At 40.6% G+C, this 23,758-nt stretch overlaps 1 protein-coding gene across 1 annotated transcript; it reads right to left on the reverse strand.

The window, feature by feature from the left end:
* Window positions 1–399: 399 nt before the first annotated feature.
* Window positions 400–4,634, reverse strand: LOC125459936 (large ribosomal subunit protein eL31-like). The gene is made up of 2 exons (XM_048546929.2): window positions 4,256–4,634; window positions 400–500 (listed from the first exon to the last, which is right to left on the reverse strand). Exons 1-2 carry the CDS (start codon window positions 4,632–4,634, stop codon window positions 400–402), a joined length of 480 nt encoding a protein of 159 aa, XP_048402886.2.
* Between the last annotated feature and the right edge of the window lie 19,124 nt (window positions 4,635–23,758).

Below are 23,758 nucleotides of genomic sequence, written 5' to 3' on the forward strand. Positions count from 1 at the left end.
GATGCATCAGGAAAAGTAGCCCCAGCCTATGCAGCCTCTCTTTATAGCTCAAGCCCTCCAACCCTGGCAATATCCTTGGAAACACTCAAGTTTCATCACATCTTTCCTATAGTAGGGAGACCAGAATTACATGCAGTATTCTAAAGTGGCCTAAGCAATGTCCTGTGTAGCCGCTACATGACATCCCAATTTCTATACTGAATGTACTGACCTATAATGGCAAGCATACCAAAAACTTCCTTCACTACCTCCTTTAGCTGTGATTCCACTTCCAAGGATCAATGAAAGTGCAGCCCAAGGTCTCTTTGTTCGGCAAAAACCCCCAGGGCTCTACCATTAAGTGTGTTAGTCCTGTCCTGAATTTCAATTCCAAAACGCAGCACCTCATATTTACCTAAATTAAACTGCATCTGCCACTCCTCCACCCATTTGACCAAGGCCCTGTTGTAGTCTGTGATAGCCTTTTTCACTGTCAACTATACCACCAATTTTGATGTCATCTGCAAACATAATAACCATACTTGTCATGCTCATGTGCAAATCAGTTATAAATGACAAAAGCAGTGGATCCAGCACTGGTCATTGCAGCATGTCGCTGATCACAGGTCTCCAGTCTTAAAAACCAACCCTCCATCACCACCACCATCTAGCTCCAACCTTTGAGCCAATTTTGTATCTAAACGGCTAGCTGTCCCTAGATTCCATGTGGTCTAACCTTGCTAACCAGCCTACCATGTGAAACCTTGTTGAACATGTTGCTGAAGTCTATATAGACAATGTCCACTGCTCTATGTTCATCAATCTTCTTTGTCACTTTGAAAAACTAATTAGTGAGACAATTTCCCACACACAAAGCTATGTTGAATATTCCTAATCACATGTTGCCTTTCCAAGTACATGTAAATCCTGTCTCTTAAAATCCCCTCCAACAACCTACCCACCCTTTACGTCAGGCTTACTGGCCTACAATTCCCTGGCTTTTCCTTACCACTTATCTGAAATAATGACATCACATTAGGCACCCTGCAGCCTTCTAGCACCTTAGCCATGGCTGTTCATGTTCTCAGCAAGGAGCCAGCAGTTGCTTGTCTGGCTTCCCACAAAGAGTTGGGACACATCCGATGAGGTCCTAGGGTTTTCTTCACCCTTTACGCATTTTAAGACATCCAATGTTTCCTCCTCTGTAATTTAGACACTTTTCAAGATATCACTATCTATTTCCCTAATTTCTCTATCCTCCATATCCTACTCCACAGTAAATACTAGGGCAAAATAGTCCCTCTTCTGCTGCTACACTAATAGAACAGTCCTTCTTCCACTACTAGACTAGCACTATCCCTCACCTCTTCCTCCGCTACCCTGATGACTGTATCTGTGCTGCCTAATGCTCCCATGAGGAGCTTGAACAGTTCATTAACTTTACCAACACCTTTCACCCCAATCGCAAATAAACCTGGATCATCTCCGATACCTGCTTCCCCTTCTTGGACCTCTCCACCTCCAACTCTGGTAACCATCTCAGCATTGACATCTGTTTCAAACCCACCAGGTCTCATAGCTACCTTGATTGCACCTTCTCTCACCCATCCTCCTGCAAGAATACAATCCCTTACTCCCAATTCTTCCATCTCCACCCCATCAGCTCCCAGGATGGAGCATTGTACTCCAATTTCATTACAACTCCCAGATATCGTAGATCTCCTCCTACTTCAATGTCTGCAACTTCCTGCCTCCGTTGATCCAAAATGCTCTCAACTGCATCTCCTGCATTTCCCGCGCTTCTCCCCTGAAACCCCCAACCCCAACAAAAATAAGGACAAAGTCCCCCGGTCCTCACATACCACCCCACCAACCTTGGCATCCAGGACATCATCTGCCACTTCTACCACCTATAATCCAACCACATCACCAAGGAGATATTTCCGCCCCCACCTTTATCTGTCTTTTATGGGGACCGCTCACTCTGCGACTCCCTCATCTGCTCCACACTCCTCACCAACCTCACTGCACCTGCCACCTTTCCCTGCAACCACAGGAGGTGTCACACTCGCACCTACGCCTCCCCCTCACCTCCATCCAATGCCCGAAATAAACTTCCCTATCTAACAGAGGTTCATCAGTACATCCTCCAACCTGGTCTACTGTATCCATTGCTCCCAATGTGGCCTCCTCTGCAACAGTGAGACCAAACGCAGACTTGGTGACTGATTCGCGGAGCTCTGTACGTTATGATCAACAACACCTTCCAGTTGCTAAACATTTTATAATGCTGTCTCCCACTCCCTTGACGACATGTCCACCTGGGCCTCTTCCAGTGCCACAAAGGTGCCACACGCAAACTGGAGGAGCAAAAACACCTCATATTCCTCTTTGGGAGTCGACAGCCCGATGGTCTGAACGTAGAATTCACCGGTTTCAAAATCTCCCCATCCCCAGCCATATGCCATGTCCAACCCTCTCTCTCATCTCTGCTTTCTTGAACTGATACAACCGGCCCAGTTTCTTTTCCACCGAGTTGCCCCCACTTTCCAACGGACAATTCCAACTTTTAGATCAGGTCTATCCTTTTCCAAAACTATTTTAAAACTAATAGAATTATGATCACTGGCCACAATGTGTTCCCACACTGACACCTAAGTCACTTGCCCTGCCAAGTTTTGCTGCTTCTCCAGTAGGTACATCCACATACTGAATCAGAAAATTTTCTTGTACACACCTAAATTCCTCTCCAACCAAGCCCTTAACACTACGGCACTCCCAATCAATGGAAAGTTAAAATCCAATTTCATTACAACTCTAATTCTTATAGATATCTGAGATCTCCTGACAAATTTGCTTCTCAATTTCCTGCTGACAGTTGGGGGAGCTGTAATACAATCCTAATAAGATGATCATCCCTTTCTTATTTCTCCGTTCCACACAAATAAATTCACTGGATGTTCTCCCAGAAATATCCTCCCTAAGTACAGACATAGATTTAACCCTAACCAAAACGCCACTCACCCTTCTCTCTTGATCCTCCCCTTTCTATCCTTCCTATAGCATCTATACCCTGAACATTGAGCTGCAAGTCATACCCTGCCCTGAACGATGTTTTTGTACAAGCTATGATATCCCAGTCCCATGTTCCCGACCACATCAGGAGTTCATCTGCCTTACCTGTCAGGCCTCTTGCATTGAAATAAATGTAGTTTAATTTCTCAGTTGTATCTCATTATCTGCCTTGCCTTGACAATTTGATGTACTCCTCTTTTCAACTGTACCAACCTCAAATTTGTCTCTTTTCTCAAAATCTCTTTGGGCCTTCTCCTCCTCCTCCTCCTCCTCCTCTTCACCCCCCCCCACCCCCATTTAAAGCCTCCTGAACAGCACTAGCAAATCTCCCCACCAGTATATCAGTCCCCTCCTAGTTGGAGTGCAACCTCTCCTCCTTAAAAAGGTTGCGCCTATCCCAGAAGAGATTCCAATGATTCAAAAATGTAAATCCCTGTGCCAAATCCTCAGCCATACATTCTTTAGCTCTATCCACCTATTTCTACTATCACTAGCATGTGGCACCAGGAGTCATACAGATATTACTACCTTCAAAGCCCTACTTTTTAACCTTCTGCTTAATTTCCTTTATTCTCTCCTTAGAACCTCATCCCTTCTTTCCCTATGTTATTGATACCAACGCGTACAATGATCACCTGCTGGTCATTCTGCCATTTGCGAACATTCTGTGCCATCTCTGGCACATCCTTGACCCTGGCACCAGGGAGCCAACACACGCGGAATGACTGCCAATGGTGCACCCCATAAAATTGGAAATCCACAAGAACTGGAGGAACACAGATCTTAAACAATTGTACAAGGTTCCAGAAATTGAGAGACAAAACACAGAGGATTGAACACAAGAATCAGAATTTGAAAATCCACATGACATCGAGGTGGCAATGAAGGCTAGTGAGCATTGAGGAAGGAGGGAGAGGGTCTGTGATGTACATTTTGGAGTTTGGGTTTCTGGTTTTTGAATCAATAACTGGTCTAAACTTTTGTGTGGCTAAAGTTAATTATTAACTTGTAAGTATTTTTATAGCCAGGGTGTGTTCTTTAAAACTGTTTTTGAAGCCTGGCCTTAAAATTAATGGATATTGAGCACCAGTAATGGACTTTAATTGTAGATTCTTTTGCTATCCAGCCTGGTAAATAATGGGATTTCAAATTTTGTTAATCAGTTCAGGAACTTCTTTTAAGCTTAAAGGAAATGTCTTACTTTTTACAGTTTCTTTTAAACAAAGCATTTGCAGTTTAATTTTAATCAAATTTGATTCTTTGCTATCATTGTATGATATGCCAGGAACAAGGGTTACCAATCTATGGAGTTTGTTAGGGGAGTCCTCATTTTCATTGTGTTTTCTGAATAAAAGCATTATGCCTTTAGTACAAATAGCCTTGATCACACAAGTATCTCTCAGGAAACTGGGAGTACTCATTTCCTTCACTACAAATTTATGGATCTTCAGAGAAGTATATCTCTTCCAACCCAATCCTTTGACATGCTTGTGGATATTTATTGTATATTCCCTCATAATCATCTTGTTGATAATAGAACAGCCCTTCTCTTTCTCCCCACCTTTCTTAGCGGGAGCCATCTGGTCATGAAAATGTCATAAAGAGAAAGTTTACTGCATCTAGCATTCCCAGGCGGCCTGCCAGCCAAGTATGAAACTCAGCCTGCTTAGCTTCCATGATCAGACATCTTCTGATGCGTATGGCCATAGATACTGGCTAAAGGAAATGTCCAACTGAGAGAGACTTTTGATTTTTGAGTGGGGCAATCCTGTGAAGCTCTTGAAATAAGATGACTGATTAGAATAGTGCTCCTGAGGAGAGAATATAGAGTAAACTACGTTGCCTTAGAGTTGAGAGTTGGTGTTAGCCCCAGACAAAACCCCAAGTGGTTACTTAAAGCTGAGTATAACCAAGCTCAGGTGTACGATAACTCCAGGAAGAAGACAGTTGCAGTACCAATCTAAAAGGTGAAATCACAAATGACCTGAACCTACCAAGGTGCTAGATACAGGGACACTGGTGTGAGAATGATGAGTTGTGTGTTTTGGCAGCTGTACCAGTGATCTATTTTGGGTTCTAAACAAAAGCTGTTTTGTTTCTTTTCAATTAATAAAGGAGTTTTAGATTTAATGGGATTATACTTTACCTTAAAATCTGTGCTTATATGAATTTGTATTCTAAGTAGATCACTTGGATTATTCTATTTTACCTTTACTAATACATTTCCATTTTATTGATGAAGCAAAATCAACAGCATTGCACACACATGTTTCAGCAAGAGATGATTTCATTAAAATCAAAACAAATCCAGATGTGATCTATCAATCTAGGTTCCAGCAATAACGACAGATGGATTCATAAAGTGACAAAGATGGAAAAGGTCATGTTGCTGATGATGGATATGTGCTCTGGGTGCTCATCAGGTGAACACCATACCAAACAATTTGATTCAGCCTTGAACAGTTGCCAGGGCAAGGAACGGAATCCCGGGTACACGACATAGTTCTTTTTTGGTGAGGATCCGATAACAACTCTTCAGTCCAACTGGTATTTTGCCAGAGAAGAATTTCTGCACATCCAGCACTGAATCTCATACAAGCAAAGTGAAAATCAGAGATGGTGACACCTTGTGAGAGGTGGTAGTGAGGTGAAGCTGGGCATCAGCGTACATGTCACTGAGAAATTGCAGGTAAATGGGAAGTCAAAGGTAGCCGAAAATACATCATTTTGATACTTTTAAAACTGTAAGGAAGCAAAAGACAAGCTATTATCAATGATTTCCTGGCTATGATTAGTTAAATCGGAATGTAACCAGGCAAGGCCAGTCCTGCAAAGCTTGACAGTAGTCAGGTGATGCTAGAGGAAGATGCCATGTTCAACAATGTCAAAAGCTGCAGACAGGTCAGGAAAGATGACAAGGAATAGTTATGGCAGTCACAGTTATATTGTATGTAATGTATGACTTCTTTCTGAACTATTTAGTAATGTGGACAGGTGGAAACCTAACTGTCGGAAATTAAGAATGGAAAGATGGCAGATTTGGGAGGTGAAAATGAAGTCAAGCACCTTGGATAGTAAAGGGAGGTTGGAGATGAAGCAGTATTTAGTGAGTGCAGAACAGTTAAGGATAAGATTGTTTTGAAGAGGAGTTGATGGCAGATATGAGGGAAAAGAGGTGGTTCATGAAAAGAGGGAACTGTTAACAATATCAGTTCACACAGAAATGAAGAAAGGAAATTGCCGTGTCAAAAGGTTGTCAAGGAAAGGAAATTTAAATACAACATTTCGCATTATTTTGTTTGTTCATGGAATATGGGTGTCACTGCTATGACATTGCCTATCCAAAAAATCCCTTGAGAAAGTCCATCTAGCATCGCGACACCAACATTGCTGTTGGGGTCGGATTTTCAGGATTTTGAACCAGTGGCAATCAAGAAATTATGAAATAACAATTTGCTGTATTACTCCAAGAGGAACTTAGACATGGTGATGATATTGGTCACATGCACTGCTGTTCTTCTAATTGGAATGTAGAGGTTTGGAAGTTGTTGTTGCAAGAGTTTAGGTTTCAAAGGATTAAATTCTACCACTTATACCACCTCTTGCAGGATATTACCACCAAATACAGCTTCCTCTCCCCTCCACTGTGACCATTCTACAGGGACCATTCCTTCTGCGATATCCTGATGCATTCCACCATCATTCCTAATACTTCTTCACTCCCCCATGGCACCTTCTCATGCCATCGCGGAGCATGTAACACTTGCCCATTGACCTCCTCCTTCCTTACCATCCAAGATCCCAAAGAGAATTTCCAGGCAAAGCACTGTATTACTTACAGTAGTCTACATTGTTATAAGTGTATTAGCTGCTCACAATGTGGTCTCCTTTACATTGACAAGACCAAATGCAGACTAAGAGAACATTTGCAGTATACTTCCATTCTGGCTGTAGGAATGACTCCACTCTACCAATTGCTTGCCACTTCAGTAAACTATCTTGTCCCCAGGCTAATATTACTGTCCTGGGCCTGCTACAGTGTTTCTGTGAAGCACAATGCAAGCTTGAGGAGCAGCATTTAATTTTCCACTTAGGTACTTTACAGACTCCGCAACTTCAGAGCATAACCTTGTCTGAATCTTTTCATACATTCTACTCCTGTCTCCCCCAAACACACATTTACACACAGACACAGCTTTGTTTTGTTTACTTTGCTCTGAGAAAAGGGAACCATTTGATCCTTTCACACCTTCAAATGCACCCATTGTACATCCCCATCATAACACATTGCCATCATAACCCTTGTGCCTGGGCACCCTCTCTATTAACCATATAAAAAAAACTATAATTTACCATTAACATTCTATTTCATAAATACGTATTCTTTAAGCATTAAATTTTCAGTAGGGCACTCACTTCTCAGCCGTATACCTGTTTTGTGTTTGCATTAGAACAACTTGGAGGGGCACAATCTCCAAAATTTCAACTATGATGTTGTCAGGGCCCATAGTTTTACTGTATTCAGTTTGTTCAGTCATTTTTTGAGATTGTCGAATTGGCTAAAGCATGGGATGTGTGATGCTGTAATCTTCAGGGGATGCTGAATATGTCATAAAATCAATTCTCTTGATGGAAGATGATTTCAAAAGATTCAGTATAACATGGCACTCGTGTTATTGTTCTGTGTAGGCACTTCATTTTTATACTGACTTTGTAAATCTTCCACACCGCATGTTGAATCAAGTTTTGGCTCCTCTCTTAAATATGAGTCTGGGCCAAGTATTAGGTTACAGATTGTGGTTAGATACAATTCTGTTTCTAATGATGCCCCATGGTGCCAGTTTGTAGCTGCTGGATCACTCACAATTAGTTTTAATCCATCCCATGCAGCATTATTGTCATACCAATCACATAATGTGAAGACGAGACTTTGTCTCCACAAGGACGATGCCATGGTCACTCCCATGTCGCTATTGTCACAAACACATGCATCTGTAACAGGTAGATTGGTGAGAACAAGATGAATCAGGTTTTTCCTTTCTTTTCCACCACCAGGAAAACACCCGTAATTGGGTATTTGCAAGCCAAGCTTGTTAAGGGAAACACTAACATCGAAAAGTGGGGAGAAGGGGAGGATGTGGAAACTAAATCAAAATGGAGGAGGAAATAAAGCACTGTATCCAGCAGTGCCCACCTCTCTCTTAAGGCATTGAGAGCATTGATGGATACTGTATCACTAATTAGGTTTTTGTCCCATGATTATTCTCTTTTTCACCTGCTGTGTGGTACATCTGTCAATTGTGTGTCCTTCAGGACTCTGAGAGCTCTTGTTACTGAGCCACTCTTTATCATTGGCATTCAAGTTCACATAGAGTATATTCTGTGGTTACTACAGTACCTCTTCCAAGCATCCATGTCGCAGTTCATGATTATTTTTGTTCATTTTTCTGCAGAAAAGATTTTGGAAAATAATTACTTTGAATATGTTTTTAAACTTTCATTAAAAAGTAACCAAATGCATAATGATTAAATACTTGAGCTAAAGCTGACTTCTGCAAACATTGAAAATAATAAGGGATAAAAATTAATTCAGTAATTGCTAAATACTATATGGCTAAATTGTTTGTTCCAAAAAGTGGATGGAGTAAAGCAAGCCTGAACTGAGAAAGATAAAAATAGAGGAGGTGAAACAGAATTAGGTTCAGCCATAGATTTGACAGCAGTCAGTTTTTAAACAGGACAAACAATGAGGACTTCTGACTAGACGAAGAAATCGGCAATGTGGAGGACAGTTAGGTCACTATTCTATTTTCAGATTACTAAATTAAGAGATATGCATGGAAGTTTTTCACTTTGCAGTCATTAGGACAGAACAAGAATGCCAAAGAAAACAATCATTTATTCCTTATAAGGGTGCTGACTCACTGGCACATCAATTCTAATTGATTGAGGCATTGCTACAGAGAAGGGACTAAGGAACTATTGTATCCTACATTCGAAAGGTTGCAGTGCTTGGATATGTTCATGTGTGCTGCAGAAGACAAAGGCCCCTGAGCGGGAGTACATGTAGCTTTGAAGTGAGGTGGGTGAACCACTTTGTAAGCCTGACTGATGATTTTAAATTGGTTCTTGGTGTAATTTTTAGCATACTCAGAATTCTTCAGTACATGCTGTCAAATCATGGCTTCATGTCTAATTCGAAATAGATGCTCTGAGCTTTGCAAGCAGAGATTGGTTGAGTATGGCCAGTATTCTGCCTGTTGCACATAGTTGGTGGGACAGGTTTAAAAACAAAGTTGCTGGAAAAGCTCAGCAGGTCTGGCAGCATCCGTGGGGAAGAAAACAGAGTTAACGTTTCGGGTCCTGTGACCCTTCCTCAGAATATGTTGGTGGGACATGTTGTTTGATACAATCCACCAGATGTTGGGATGTATAGCAAATGTAGCTGGCATTACACTGGTACTGAGTATTGTACTGCAGTCAAATATGGCAAGATAGCTGGAGATAGCAAGAACTGCAGGTACTGGAGTCAGAGTGAATATAGTGTGAAGCTGGAGGAACACTACAGGCCCAGCAGCATCAGAGGAGCAGGAAAGTCGACATTTCAGGTTTACACTCTTCATCAGGACTGGGGAGGGCGACAGGAGCTCAGAAATAAATGGGGAGGTGGGGCTAGGGGAAGATAAATGGGATGGTGATAGGTGGATGCAGGTAAGGGGTAGTGGAGATTGGTCAGTGGGAAGGGTGGGGGAATAGGTGGGGATGAAAGGGAAGGTTGGACATGGGATGAGGCCTGGGGTGGGGAGATTTTGAAACTGGTGAATTCTACATTTAGGCCAACGGGCTGTTGGCTCCTGCGTGGAATATGAGATGTTGTTCCTCCAGTTTGCATGTGGCATCATTGTGACATTGGAGGAGGGTCAGGATGGAAATTTCACCAAGGGAGTGGGAGGGTGAGTTAAAATGGTTTGCAACCGGAAGGGGCTGTTGATTATAGCGTACATTGATAAGCTGAAGTATGCACTTTATTTTTGGTGCCAATTGAATGAGATGTATTTGTGATTAACTTTTGTAAAAGCCAATTAATTTTTAAAATACCAATTGAAAATACCAGAAGAAATGGAATTCCAATTAACTGCCTTTACAAACTTTACATAATTTCACCTCATGTTTCCTTCTCAAGTACTGATTGATGGCAGAATTATGTTAAAATAGAAATGGCCTTGTGCAGGATGTATTTAAGTAAATATACAAATCATAACATAATGAGAATGTAGGAGTAGATGAAATCCACAAATCAATTAAGTATGTGGTTTTTTTACATAAAACTGCTGCAAAATAAACACAAAGAATTCTTCAATTTATTTGATATTTTCCAGACTGGGGGATATGGTAACCTAGCAGTGTTATTGCTAGGTTGTTAATCCGGAGACCAATGTAATGTTCTAGGCACCTGTGTTTGAATCCTGCTGTGTCATATGATGGAATTTGACTTCATTAAAAATCTAGAGTCCAGTGATGACCACGAAACCATTGTTGCTTGTCAGGAAAAACCCATCTGGTTTGCTAATGTCCTTTAGGGAGGGAAATTGCAATCCTTACTGGGTTTGATCTACATATCACCGACGGGAAAACACTCTGAACTATTCTCTGGGCAATTACCAATGAGCAATATGAGCGTAGTCATCAATATTGATTGACATCTTGTGAATTCACTTTTTTCAAATCTCAGATTTTCACATGCATTTTCATTTCAGCAATTAAGGCGATATTTGATACTGTTCACTACTGCAGCTTTATGTTGAACAGCACTTTTACTGTGTTATGTTGATTTATGCTTCCAATTTTATCCGAGAAAATTCAAATAAAGGTTCAATGTGACCTGAGCATTCTGTCCAATGTGTTGAGAATCTAACTGAGGTGTGTCTCCACTTGGAATGGATTAAAATCAGACAAAACTTCAGACAAACACACCCCTTGCCATGGGCACAGATGAAATCCAGAGGTGGCAGTGTCTTGGTACAACTGGTGCCATTAGGATGTGCTCCCAAATCATGTAGCACAATCTCAACTCAACTCAATCATCTCAGCAATTCCTCAAAACTCATGACTCCCTTGCGATTAAAAATCTAACTTGCTTTCACTGTTTTTCTGTTGAACAGAATTCCAAGAATCTCTTATTCTCAAACTCTGTCCCTTATTTCCAGTCTCTTCCACAAAGAAAAATATTCTCCTTGTATCCACTCTATCAAGTCCCCACAGAATCTTGTGTGTATCTGTAATATCACCTTTCAACCATCTAAACTGCATGGATAAAGGCCCAAACTGTTCAATTCTTATTCAAAAGATAATCTTTTCATCTCAGCAATGAGACTAGTGGACCTTTTCTGGACTTCTTCTAATGAACTTATATCCTTTCTCAAATAAGGAGACCAAAGTTATGCACTGTATTCTTTATGTGATCAGGCCCATACAACTGCAGTTAAATTTCTCTACCTTTATATTCCATTCACCTTGCAATAAGCCAATTTGCATTCCATTTGCGCTCTGAATCACTTGCTGTCCATGTAAACTAACATTTTATGATTCATGTACCAGGGCACACAAATTTCTCCCCAATTTCTGCAATCTTCACTGGAATAGGATATGCTTTGCTATTCTTCTTGCCAAAGTTGACAATGCTAGTTTGCATTCAATAGGGTAGTGGATGCAGTAGTATTCATGTTCTTCTTCCTTAATAACTATTATTTTGCAACTGCTGTTAACAGATGACGGGTCTAGGCCCGAAACGTCAGCTTTTGTGCTCCTAAGATGCTGCTTGGCCTGCTGTGTTTATCCAGCTCCACATGCTGTTATTTCTGTATTATTTATCAGGAACAGAGCATTCTAGCATTCTCCCTTTCTGCATTTTACTGCAGTGCTCTGCAGCTTGAGTGTACACCACCACTTTTTGTAGTTTTCATTAAATTAAGGTCATCTTAGAGATTTATTTTATGGTGATCTAAATTAGATTTTAATCATGAAGAAAATAGCTCAAGTTTTCTTGTCGGTTATGCCCTATTTTCAGATCTGCACAGCCATCTATACTCTTAGAAACCTCTGCTGCTGCTTAAGGGTAAACTGACATCCTTTTGTCCAAATACTATGTTGTCCAAAGGTGCTGTTTATTAGTCTTCAATTAGTTTCCAAATATTTACCACCAACGTGACATGACATCACTGGTTGCCTCCAACACGGTGTTTTACTGATGTGGTAATGCCAATATTGTCTCTGTAATGTCAGAAACTGGGTGTGGATATTGGGGTATTGATGAATCTTACTTATTTTGATAACAATTAATTATTATGCACAAACATTACATTACTCAGGCCCACAAATGTTTGGACTAATATAACAACAGAGTTACAAGTTACAACAGAGTAGCATCCTTTCAGCAGAGTATCACGCTTCAAGTGATCATGGTAAGGTGGATTATGAGATTTACCAGTTCACATGTTGTTATGGAGTAAATATGAACACGTAATGAACAAATCCCTCTTAATGCAGACTGACCATGACACAGAACATGGATCACGTCACATTTCCTCACATTACAACCATCTGCCAATTTTTCTTCCCATTCACTTAATCTTTCCATATCCTTTAACAGGTTTTCCACTCCTTTTGACAACTCACTTTCTTGCCTCCTTGATGTCATCAACATATCGGCTCAATGGTCAGAGACAGAGGGTGATGGTAGAGGGTTGCTTTTCAATCTGGAGGCCTGGTCACCAGCAGTGTCCCACAGGGATGAATACTCAGTCCATTTTTGTTTATCATTTAAATAAACAATTTGGATTAGAATTTAAAAGACATGGTTAGAAAGTTTACAGATTATACCAAAATTGGTGGTACCTTGGACAATGAATAGAATAGGATATCCTTTGTTGTCACATGCTCACAAGTACATCTTAAATACAAAGTACCTTGGTACAAATCTTGGATACAAAAAGAGGAATTAAATAAAAGTTGTTGCATTACTTTACAGTAATGCATACTATAGTTACAAATACGACATAGTTAAAAGGATAGTCATTACAGTCAGATAATCACATTACAAATAAACATTACACTGCAGTAACTCAGCACAGGAGCTTCCACACATGGTCTGACCACCCATGCCAGACCCCACTCCAACAAACATCCTCACTCTGCTCCGTTCCACGCCTGCAGTCCGCTCCACACAGTCTCTCAGCTGCTCTGAGGTAGGTTTACTCCAGGACTGCTTTCCCCTTGGTGGCCTCCACTGAGGACTGCTTCCCTGCACCAGCTTCCACTCCAGAACTGCTCCTCCACTCTGGCACTGGTTCCTTGCACAAGCCTCCAGCCCAGGACTGCCTCCCCACACCAGCCTCCACTCCAGGGCTTGCTTCCCCACGGTGGCCTCCACCCCGGTACTCGCCTATTCGGCTCACCAGTTCCTCCATTCTCCTCTGGGTGTGTGAAAAGTCATTGGTTGGAGCGAGAAAATGCAGGAAGGAGAGGGAAAAAAAGAAAAAGAAAGAAAAAAGATGGGCAGAGCAGAGGAACTCTGGCTGGAGCATTTTATTCTACAGCCATCTCCCTGATATTATATTGTTATAGAAGGTTATCTGAGATTGCAAAGAGATCTTGATCAATTGGGTCAATGGGCTGAGGAGTGGCTGTTGCAGATTAATTGGATAAATGCGAAGTGTTGCATTTTGGTAAAACAAACGAGGGCAGGACTTATACAATTAATGGTAGAACCCTGAGTAGTGTGGAACAGAAAGACTAAGGGATTCAGGTATGTAATTCTTTGAAATTTACATTACATGTAGCCACAGTGGTTAAGAAAGCATTTAGCACACTTGCCTTCATTGCTCAGATCTTTTGAGAATAGGAATTGGGATGTCATGTTGAGGTTGTACCAGACATTTGTGAGGCCTCTTCTGGAGTACTGTGTATAGTTCTGGTCACCCTGTTATACAAAGGATACTATTAAATTGGATGGGTTCAGTAAAGATTTATCAGGATGTTTCCAGGAATGGAAGGTTTGAGATATAAAGAGAGAATGAATAGATTGGGACTTTTTTCACTAGAATGTGGGAGGTTGAGGGGTCAACTTACAGTGGTTTATAGAATCATGAGTGTAAATATGAGGTGACTATCAAGGGTCTTTTCCCTAGGCTGGGTAAGTTCAAAACTAGGGGGCGTGTCTTTAAGATGAGAGGAGAAAAATTTTAAAAGGACATGAAGGGCAACCTTTTTATGCAGGGTGTGGTTCATATGTGGAATGAACTGACAGAGGAAGTGGTGGATACAGATACAGTTACAACATTTTAAAAAGACTTGAATAAGTACACGAATAAGAAAGGTTTGGTTTGGGAACATGGTTGATGTGGACTAGTTGGACCGAAGGTTTAGCTTCCATGCTGTATGACTCTGTGACTCTACCATACATTTGGTTCCTATGTTTGATTGTTGTTTGCAAATAGTTCAAGTCCCAGATTTTATCCTTGAGGTACTCCACTAGTTACATCTTGCCAACCAAAGAGCTATCCATTTATTCCTTCCTGGCTGGTAACCAATCTCTTTTCTCTGCTAAATCCAAGTGTACCACAGCAATAGATTTCCCCTTTATCACCCTAATTTTTACTTCTTGAAAACCTCAGAAAATTATGTACTATTTTTCTTTTGTCAAATCGTGTTGATACCATCTGACCATGTCATGATTTTCTAAGAATCCTGCTATAACCTGCTTAATATTTGATTCTAGCAATTTCCCAATGACTGCTATTAAGCGAGCTTGCCTAGTTCCTGTTTCCCTCCTGTCCTGAATATTGATATTAGCTGCCTAATAATCCTATAACTTGGCTTGAATTCTAAAAGTAAAGCACTACCCAAGCCGTCTTTAACTTATTACTGAGTACCAACTACACAGTTTCAGTCTATGTCAAATGGAAGTCTTCCCTCGCTCTTTCACATACTTACTGACGTTTGGTCTCTGTAATCTTTTGAACCACTTTTTTGTGACCTTGGAACTGTCCTAATTCACAAAACATCGCAACAGGCCTCTTCCCTATGTCTGGGCAGAATCGAATGTTGACAATGAACAATGCTTGGAACTGAATGTACACTGATGTTGCATTTCAAATAAAATGATAGCTTGTTGTTTACACAGAAAAAAATTACTTGAGATTTAAATTGCAAACTACTGGTTGTGTACTTTTAAACTACTCTACAAGTGACCTCTTACATTTCTTATTTCTACATCTTGTTCCTTCAAACTCGGGTCCTCTCTCACGACTACTCAATTTTTTTTCATTCACCAAATCTGAGTGTCTCTGGCCAGTCTATTATTTTCAAGTCATCCCTAATTGCCCAGAGGGCAGATAAGTCTCAACCACATTGCTGTGGGTCAAGAGTCACACATAGGCCAGGCCAGGTAAGGACAGCAGTTTCCTTTTCTAAAGGATACTGGTGAACCAGATGAATTTTTCTGACAATTAGCAATAGTTTCATCGTCATCATTAGATATCTAATTCCAGATATCTGTTGAATTCAGACTCCACTATTTGCCATGGCAGGATTCAAACCCGGGTCCCCAAACCATTACAGGTCTCTGGATTAATGGTCTAGCGATTATACCATGAGGTCATCATTTCCCCAATAAACATCAGAAGAACATCATGGTTCATGGTTTTGGGCTTTAAACTATTTGTACCATCTCATTTTCAGTCTACATTAAGTTCTTGCTGTGGAACTGACTTATCCAACTTGGTGAGTTCAATCACAAATGATGAGGTTGTACAAATATCCAAATCCTCAAATGATAAAGGATCTAATTATGTTAATGCAAAAGACAAGGCTGAGTATTTGCAACAACAAGGTGTAGAGCTGGATGAACACAGCAGGCCAAGCAGCATCAGAGGAGCAGGAAGGCTGACATTTCAGGCCTAGACCCTTCTTCAGAAAATCATTTTGATGCTGCTTGGCATGTTGTATTCATCCAGCTCTACACCTTGTTATCTCAGATTCTCCAGCATTTGCAGTTCCTGCTATCGCTAAATATTTGCATCCATTTTCAGCCAGAAGTGTCAAGTGAATGATCCATCTTGGCCTCCTCCTAAAATTTTCAACATCACAGATGCCTGTATGCGACCAATTTGATCACTTCGTGTAGTATCATGAAATAACTGAAGACACTGGATACATGGAAGGCTATAGGCCCTGAAAACCTTCTGGCAATAGTACTGCAGTCTTGTTCTCCAAAACTAGCAATGCCCGTAGCCAAGCTATTCCAGTATAGCCACAACACCAACACCCAATAATATGAAAAATTATCTGCAAATGTATTGTGCAGAAAAAGGCAGGACAAATCCAAGCTGGCCAATTACTGCTGAAGAACACTATTCTCAACCATCAACCAAATGGTGGAAGGGTCATTAAACAGGTAACAGAGGTTGATAAAGAGAAAGGTGTTGTTGATGTGGTATCCATGAATTTCCCAAAGGCTGTCAATATGGCGCAACACAACAGGCTAGAGGAAATTTATTGGTTATAGAACAAAAGAGACAGTAGCAACTTGTCTACAAAATTAACTGAGGGGTAAGAAACATAGTAATTGTTAATGGATTTTTTTTCAAGCTGGAAGAAGGCTTGAAAAGGACCTCTCCAAGAGTTAGTATTGAGACTTCTGCTTTGCCTGATATATATAAATGCCTAAGGTTGCAAACGACACAAAACTTGGAAATTTCTAAATTGTGGAGTGAACAGTGTAGAACTTCAAAAGGGCAATGGCATATTGGTGAAGTGGCTGGACGATTGGCAGATTAAGTTCAATGCAAAGAAGTTTGAGCTGATACACTTTGGTACAAAAAAATTGAAGATCTGGTGTAAAACAAATGATATTGTTCTAAAGGCTATGCCAGAGCCCAGAGATCTGGGCGTATATGCATGTAACTTACTAAAGATGGTCACAGAGAGAGAGAGCTGTTAATAGACCATACAGGATCCTAGGCTGAATAAATACGTGTATAGAATATGAGAGAGGTTATGATTTTATATGAGACTAATTAGATCTCAACTGGAGTACTGTGTGCAGTTCTGAGCATCACACTATGGGACGAAAGTGAATACATTGGAAAGAGTGTAAAGAATTTTATGAAAATGGTTCCAGGGATGAGATATTTCAGTTATGAGAAAAGATTGGAAGAAGTTGAGACTATTTTCCTGAGAAAGAAGAAGGCTGAGGATTGATCAAAGCTCTCGAAATCATGAGGAGTCTCTTGAGTGGATTAGAAGAAACTTTACTTGATTGGAAGTAGATGAGAAAATAGAGAGCATGGTTTTAAAATGTTTTGCAAAATGAAGCAAGTGTGAGGTTGCGGAAGATCTTTTTTTCAGACAGCAATAGTTAGGAATTACACAGATAGAAAATGATTTGGATATGAACCACTGGAGGTATGGTTAGTAAGTTTGTCAATGACACTAAAATTGGAGATGTGATAGACAGCGAAGAAGGTTACCTCTCAATACAAAGGACCTTGATCAGATGGGCTACTGAACTGGGGAGTGGCGGATGGAGTTTAATTTCGATAAATGTGAGGTGGTGCATTTTGGAAAGGCAAATCAGGGCAGGTCTTATACACTTCATGGTAAGGTCATGATGAGGGTAGCTGAACAAAGAAAACTTGGTGTGCAGGTTCATAGTTCCTTGAAAGTGGAGTTTCAGGTAGACACAGTAATGAAGAAGGCATTTGGTATGCTTGTCTTTATTAGTCAGTGCACTGAGCATAGGAGTTGGGAGGTCATGTTGCATCTATACAGGACGTTGGTTAGGCCACTTTTGGAATATTGCGTGTAATTGTGGTCTCCCTACTATAGAGAGGATGTTGTGAAACTTGAAAGGGTTCAGAATAGATTTACAAGATTGTTCCCAGGGTTAGAGGGCTTGAGTGAGAGGGAGAGGCTGAATAGGCTGGGGCTGTTTCCCCTGGAGTGCCAAAGGCTGAGGGGTGATCTTATAGAGGTTTAAAAAATCATGAGGGGTATGCATAGGGTGAATACCCAGGGTCTTCTCCCTAGGGTTGGGGAGTCCAAAATTAGAGGGCACAGGTTTAAGGTGAGAGGAGAAAAGTTTTAAAAGGGACCTAAGAGGCAATTTTTTCACTCGGAGGCTGGTGCATGTAGGGAAAGAGCTTCCAGAGGAAATGATGGAGGTGGGTACAGTTACAACATTTAAAAGGCATCTCAATGGTACATGAATGGAAGGGTTTAGATGGATATGGGCCAAATGCTGGCAAAAGGGACTAGATTAATTTCGGTATCTGGTTGGCATGGATGAATTGGACCGAAGACTGTTCCCACATTGTATAGGTCTATGACTGTATGGTGTGGATGGTTTCAATTAGGACATTCAAGTGCGTATTAGATGATTATTTAAATATTTACAATTTGCAGGGTTGTGGGGAAAAGGTAGAAGATTCGATTTAGAATGCTCAGAAATCCAGCGCAGACACGATGGGCTAGAATAATCTCGTTCTGCTCCATGATAATGCTGTGATGTTGAAGCCTTTAATATTATTGACACTTGTAGTATATTTCTGTTAATGTGACAATATTACAATGGAAACCTACAAACTTGTTTTAAGTAGATATGCATTGATCTCTCTGCAGTAGTTTATGTCAATTTACCATGATCTATGAGTTTTGTTCCATGCACTTTGTGATAAAATTGCAAATTCGTTCTTTTAATATAGAAAATATATCCAACATCTACAATCGGAAAGGGGGAAGATAGATCTTTTTCATCGTGTATAAAACTGCACCAGCTCTACCTTGCCAAAGCCAACCACAATCTAAGGATTACCCTTGATGGAAAAGACATCTTTGTGATATCTTTGAGTTTTTCTTTTCTCTCTATTACTGACTGCTTTCCAAAACCCCTCACTTATATGCCCTTCATCTTAACAAGTGAGGTCAGGGGTTTATTCACCACCAAAGCAGAGACAATCCATCTTACTGCTCCTGCTGCATCCCCTTTCTGCACCACAACCGTCACCTGCCCCAATATGTAAACATTACAACACTCTTATGCTGGACTTCTCCATAATGTCTTCTTTATTTCTCTCCAACACATTCCAAGTGCAACTCATCTCAGCCAGTGAAGCTCCTCTTCGTCACTTTGACTTTCATTGACACCAAACTTCTCTCCATGCCCTTTTCTGTGTTCTCAAGCTAGCCGCAAGCAAACATGCATCATGTTGATTTGCAAAATAGACCAGGATCAGTTCCTGGCTGGGGCACAGACCATGTTGTGCAAGAGAAGGGTACCAAGTGTCATAGAATAGTGCTGCAATGAACAATTTTGATCATTGTATCAGGTCAATCATGATTGTGCCCATTCCCATCCCACATCTGTTTCATGTTTTTTCTTTTAAATATTTACCCAATTTGCTTTAAATTTTTTTATTGAATCTGCTACCACTACTCTTAGGCAATGTACTCCAGATCACAACTCATTGTGTAAAAGCACACAGACTGTCTCTTGCTCTTTTGTCAATTACCTTAATTCTGCGACCCCCTGTTAGCTAACTAATAGACAGATCAAAGGAATGCAGACAGAATAACAACAAACGCCTCATTGCCGATGAAGCAGCACAGATCCCAGGCTTTGGTCTTTCTCTCAAAGATAGTAGATAGTGCTCAACCGAATCCACAGGGCATGAACGATGTGACTATCACTTCCAGAAGTGGAAGATGAGGATGATCCAAAGTGCAATTACAGCTACGTATACATCACATTAACCTTTTCACTGAACAATGTTGTGCAAGTCAGTGTGATCTCCTGGACTCTTTTTCTTTATTCGTTTATGGGAACTGTGTATCATCATCAAAGTTAGAATTTATTTCCCATCTCTGATTGCCCTCTAGAGGGTGCTGTTTTGCCGTTGCAGTTCATATGGTGTGGGTACACCCACAGTGTATTTGGAAAGGAGTTCCAGAATTTTTTCACTGGGACAGTGATGGAACAGTGATATGGTTCTACATCAGGATGGTATGTGATTTTGAGGAGAACTTCAGGGTGGTGGTGTTCCATGTCCTTCTAGGTTGTAGAGCTTTGAAGATACTGTTAAAAGAGCATTGGTGGATTGCTGCTGTGTACCTTGTAAATGGTACACACTGCAGCCATGGTGCAGCAATCATGGAAGGAGTTAATGTTTAAAGTGGTGGATGGAGTGCGAATAAGGGGCCGCTTTGTCCTGAATGGTGTTGGGCTTCTTGAGTGTTGTTGAGCTGCAGTGATCCAGCCAATTGAAGAGTATTCCACCATTCTGCTGACTTGTGCCTCTTCAATGGTGAACAAACTTTGGGGAGACAAGAGGCTGGTTACCCACCACAGAATTCCCAACCTCTAACCTTTCATAGTTATTAGTTACTCCTGGACTAGACTATCTGGCAGAGGATTAGAGCAGGTGTATTTTTCTTTCCCTGTAGATTAACATTGGATATGAAGTATCTGAATAAAGATCCTTATGGCATCCAGATTATAAGGGACAAGTAAGAGCAGTGTGATCAGATGTCAAAGGCAATTATTCAAGTATCAACAGAGAATGTCATTGAATCAGATCTGAAAAGGGTTAAATTATTTCATTCGTTGCCTGAGTTGGTGGCAGAAACAGAGACCCTAGACTCTTTAAGTACCTGGATCAGCAGCTTAAGTGCTATAAGATGTAGGGCACTCGTCAATGTGCAAGAAGATGGGACCAGAAGGGGCATCTGGGATGCCTTTGGGCCAGTATAGACAAGATAGGCTGAATGGTCTCCTTCTGTGCTACATCATTTCTATGGTTTTCCCACTTCTAATAATTTCCTGTGGAGGGAAAAGAAAACTTCTGTGGAGCCACTTGGTGGCCAGAAAGTGGAACTACAGTCAGACTTATTCCAGGTGCCTTGTGAGAGATTGGCAAGTTGTGAGATGTACTAACTTTCCTAATTGCAAAGCTTGGAAAAGAAACATGACCAACGAAGAGCTTGAATTTGCACCAGCACCCATTGGAAGCTGCGGCCAGTATTCTTGCAGTTGGTATCAATTCACAATCCAAATAGACAGATCAAAGGAATGCAGACAGAATAACAACAAACGCCTCATTGCCGATGAAGCAGCACAGATCCCAGGCTTTGGTCTCTCTCTCAAAGATAGTAGATAGTGCTCAACTGAATCCACAGGGCATGAACGATGTGACTATCGCTTCCAGAAGTGGAAGATGAGGATGATCCAAAGTGCAATTACAGCTACGTATACATCACATTAACCTTTTCACTGAAGTTTGTTGTGGGAGGCACCTTATTTCTCTATTGGCTCTTGATTGAATGGATTACCAAAATTTAAATCCCCCGATGAGCTTTTACCATCATCAATAATTTGTAGCAGTATTTAGGAACAAAAATATAAAAAGCTGAAAACACACACAATGTCAGCCTCTGAGTTTGAATCACAGACTTCAGGCAAAATCAAGTTACTTACCTATATAGTCACCCAGGAAATATTAGACAGAAAATCCTAGACAACTCCTAGGTGATTACAAAGCTGGCTTATCCTGACAACCTCTCCCAACCCTATCTGGGTTTGGAACACCTGACCAGAAATCTGGAACTCATCATAGTGCAGAAAAGTGGGAGTAGAGTGGTAACCTAACAAAGGTTTGGACAAGTGGATTAATCACTTTGACACAGGACTGTCGCAGATTTCCTTCATCACTGATGAACTAAAGGGTATTTTAACCAGATTGTTTCCAGAAATTGTAAATTTCAAAACTTTCTTCTTGTTGTGGCTGAGTTTGAACTCTCTAGATTGGTCCAGATCGCTAATCCAATAACCATATTTATGTGCAAATGCAAGGGAGGTGGAGACCAATTCAGTACAAGAATGAATCGGGTTCAGAAGGAATAGTTATTTCCAAAATTAGGGGAGGGAGAAGAGGACATGTTTGATGATGCTCTCATGTAGTTGGCAAAAACAGTGGAACATGATTGTTACAACCAATGTGCATTTAATAGCTTCCACAGACTGCACACCAAAAGCACTTCTAGCAGAGGTAAAGGTCACATGCCTTTGGCAAACCTGCCAGTATACAAAGGATACAATTGCATTTTTCCAAATATCCCCTCTTTTATAGACAAACACACAAAATTTGCTGCATTATCATTTGTATTAGAAATGTCACTCATTACAAATGGTCACAAGGAAAATTATCATTCTTTAACAAAACAGTGTATTAACTCTAGTTAGTTCCATTTTTGTCAATCTCTGCATATGCGTTCCAAACATAGTCTTTAAATTGCACAGTGCACCTAATTATTAAGTACACACATTGTCTATGGATGTCCCTCTGATTTCTACACCTATGGAGATGTTACAATTTCTGGGGAACAGTAGCCACTTGGGACTGAAGATTATTCTCTATTCTGTGCAATGGTGAGATCACTTCCTCCTGATCCAGCACTTGTATTGAAGACACATTTCACTAGTTGAATGCAATATATGTTGGTTTACATTTATCAGTAAGATTGAGATGACAATTACTTATACAGGCTCCAAATTGCCACATAGTTGACCTTTTTTGAATGTTTGCACTCTTACTCGCTGTCCGCTGCTCAGCTTCAACAATGACTTAATAATTTCATCAAAACTAAATTTGGTTTTACTTATTTCCATCTATTTATTTATTTTTGGTACCCAAGTGTTACTATTTCTTGAGTTAGTTCCATTTTTGCTATAAGAAAATTGGTTCGGGTGTAGCAATGACACCAGTATATGAACTGGACTGTTTTCCATGCCATCAGTGGATATATTTCTTCATAAGGATTGCCATAGAGTTGCACTGTGTTGCATGGTTTGTTTGATTAGTTGCTTGCCTTTAGTTGCAAAATTACTTGCCTTTCAGATTCAATGTATCTGCTAGACTGGTGACTTCCAGAGCGCACAGAGCTGTGGCTCCCTGTTGTGAAATCTCATCTGATTCATTAGCTTAGTATCCTCAACTTTACTAGGGAGTTCTGCTCTCAACAGCACTTTCGCAATATCAATCCTGTATGTCATGTTCAGATAATATTTCAGCAATCAAATTAACATTCCTCATGACATTTTGGAGTAGATAAAAGCATTTAGAGGAATATGCTTTGAAGTTGCTTGTGTGTTTGATTCCACTCGTACTTTGTCCCTCGCAAACAGGCATTAAGTAGAATGCTCACCATCAAAGTGAACAGATAGGCACGTTTGCTCTGGATGTACCTTTGTTCCGTTTTACATCCAGGTTGCAAATGCAGCTGGTTGTCCTGGCTGCATAAGGGTATCTCCAAGGCCTGTCTCGCTGGCATCTCTCTACTTGGGGACTTCATCATTGACATCATAGCCCCTCAGCACAAATGTTGTCATCACAAGTTATTTGATTTTAATGAAAGCTATTTCTTGTACTCTGCTCATACCACCGCACATCCTTAGCAGTGAGCTTGCATGGAGATTCATATTCTGATAAATTAGGCAAGAACTTGACTAAACAATTCACCAATCCAACAAATTGTTTTACTGTTTTCACCTCTGTTGGTTGCTGTGTATTGATTACAGCTTTTACCTTTTCAGATTCCGTGTGAAGGAAATCCTTTTGTTGATAGCACATGACTTTATGCACTTGACTTCAAG

This window comes from Stegostoma tigrinum, chromosome 16 (genome assembly GCF_030684315.1).
Source record: "Stegostoma tigrinum isolate sSteTig4 chromosome 16, sSteTig4.hap1, whole genome shotgun sequence".
Classification (NCBI taxonomy): domain Eukaryota; kingdom Metazoa; phylum Chordata; class Chondrichthyes; order Orectolobiformes; family Stegostomatidae; genus Stegostoma; species Stegostoma tigrinum.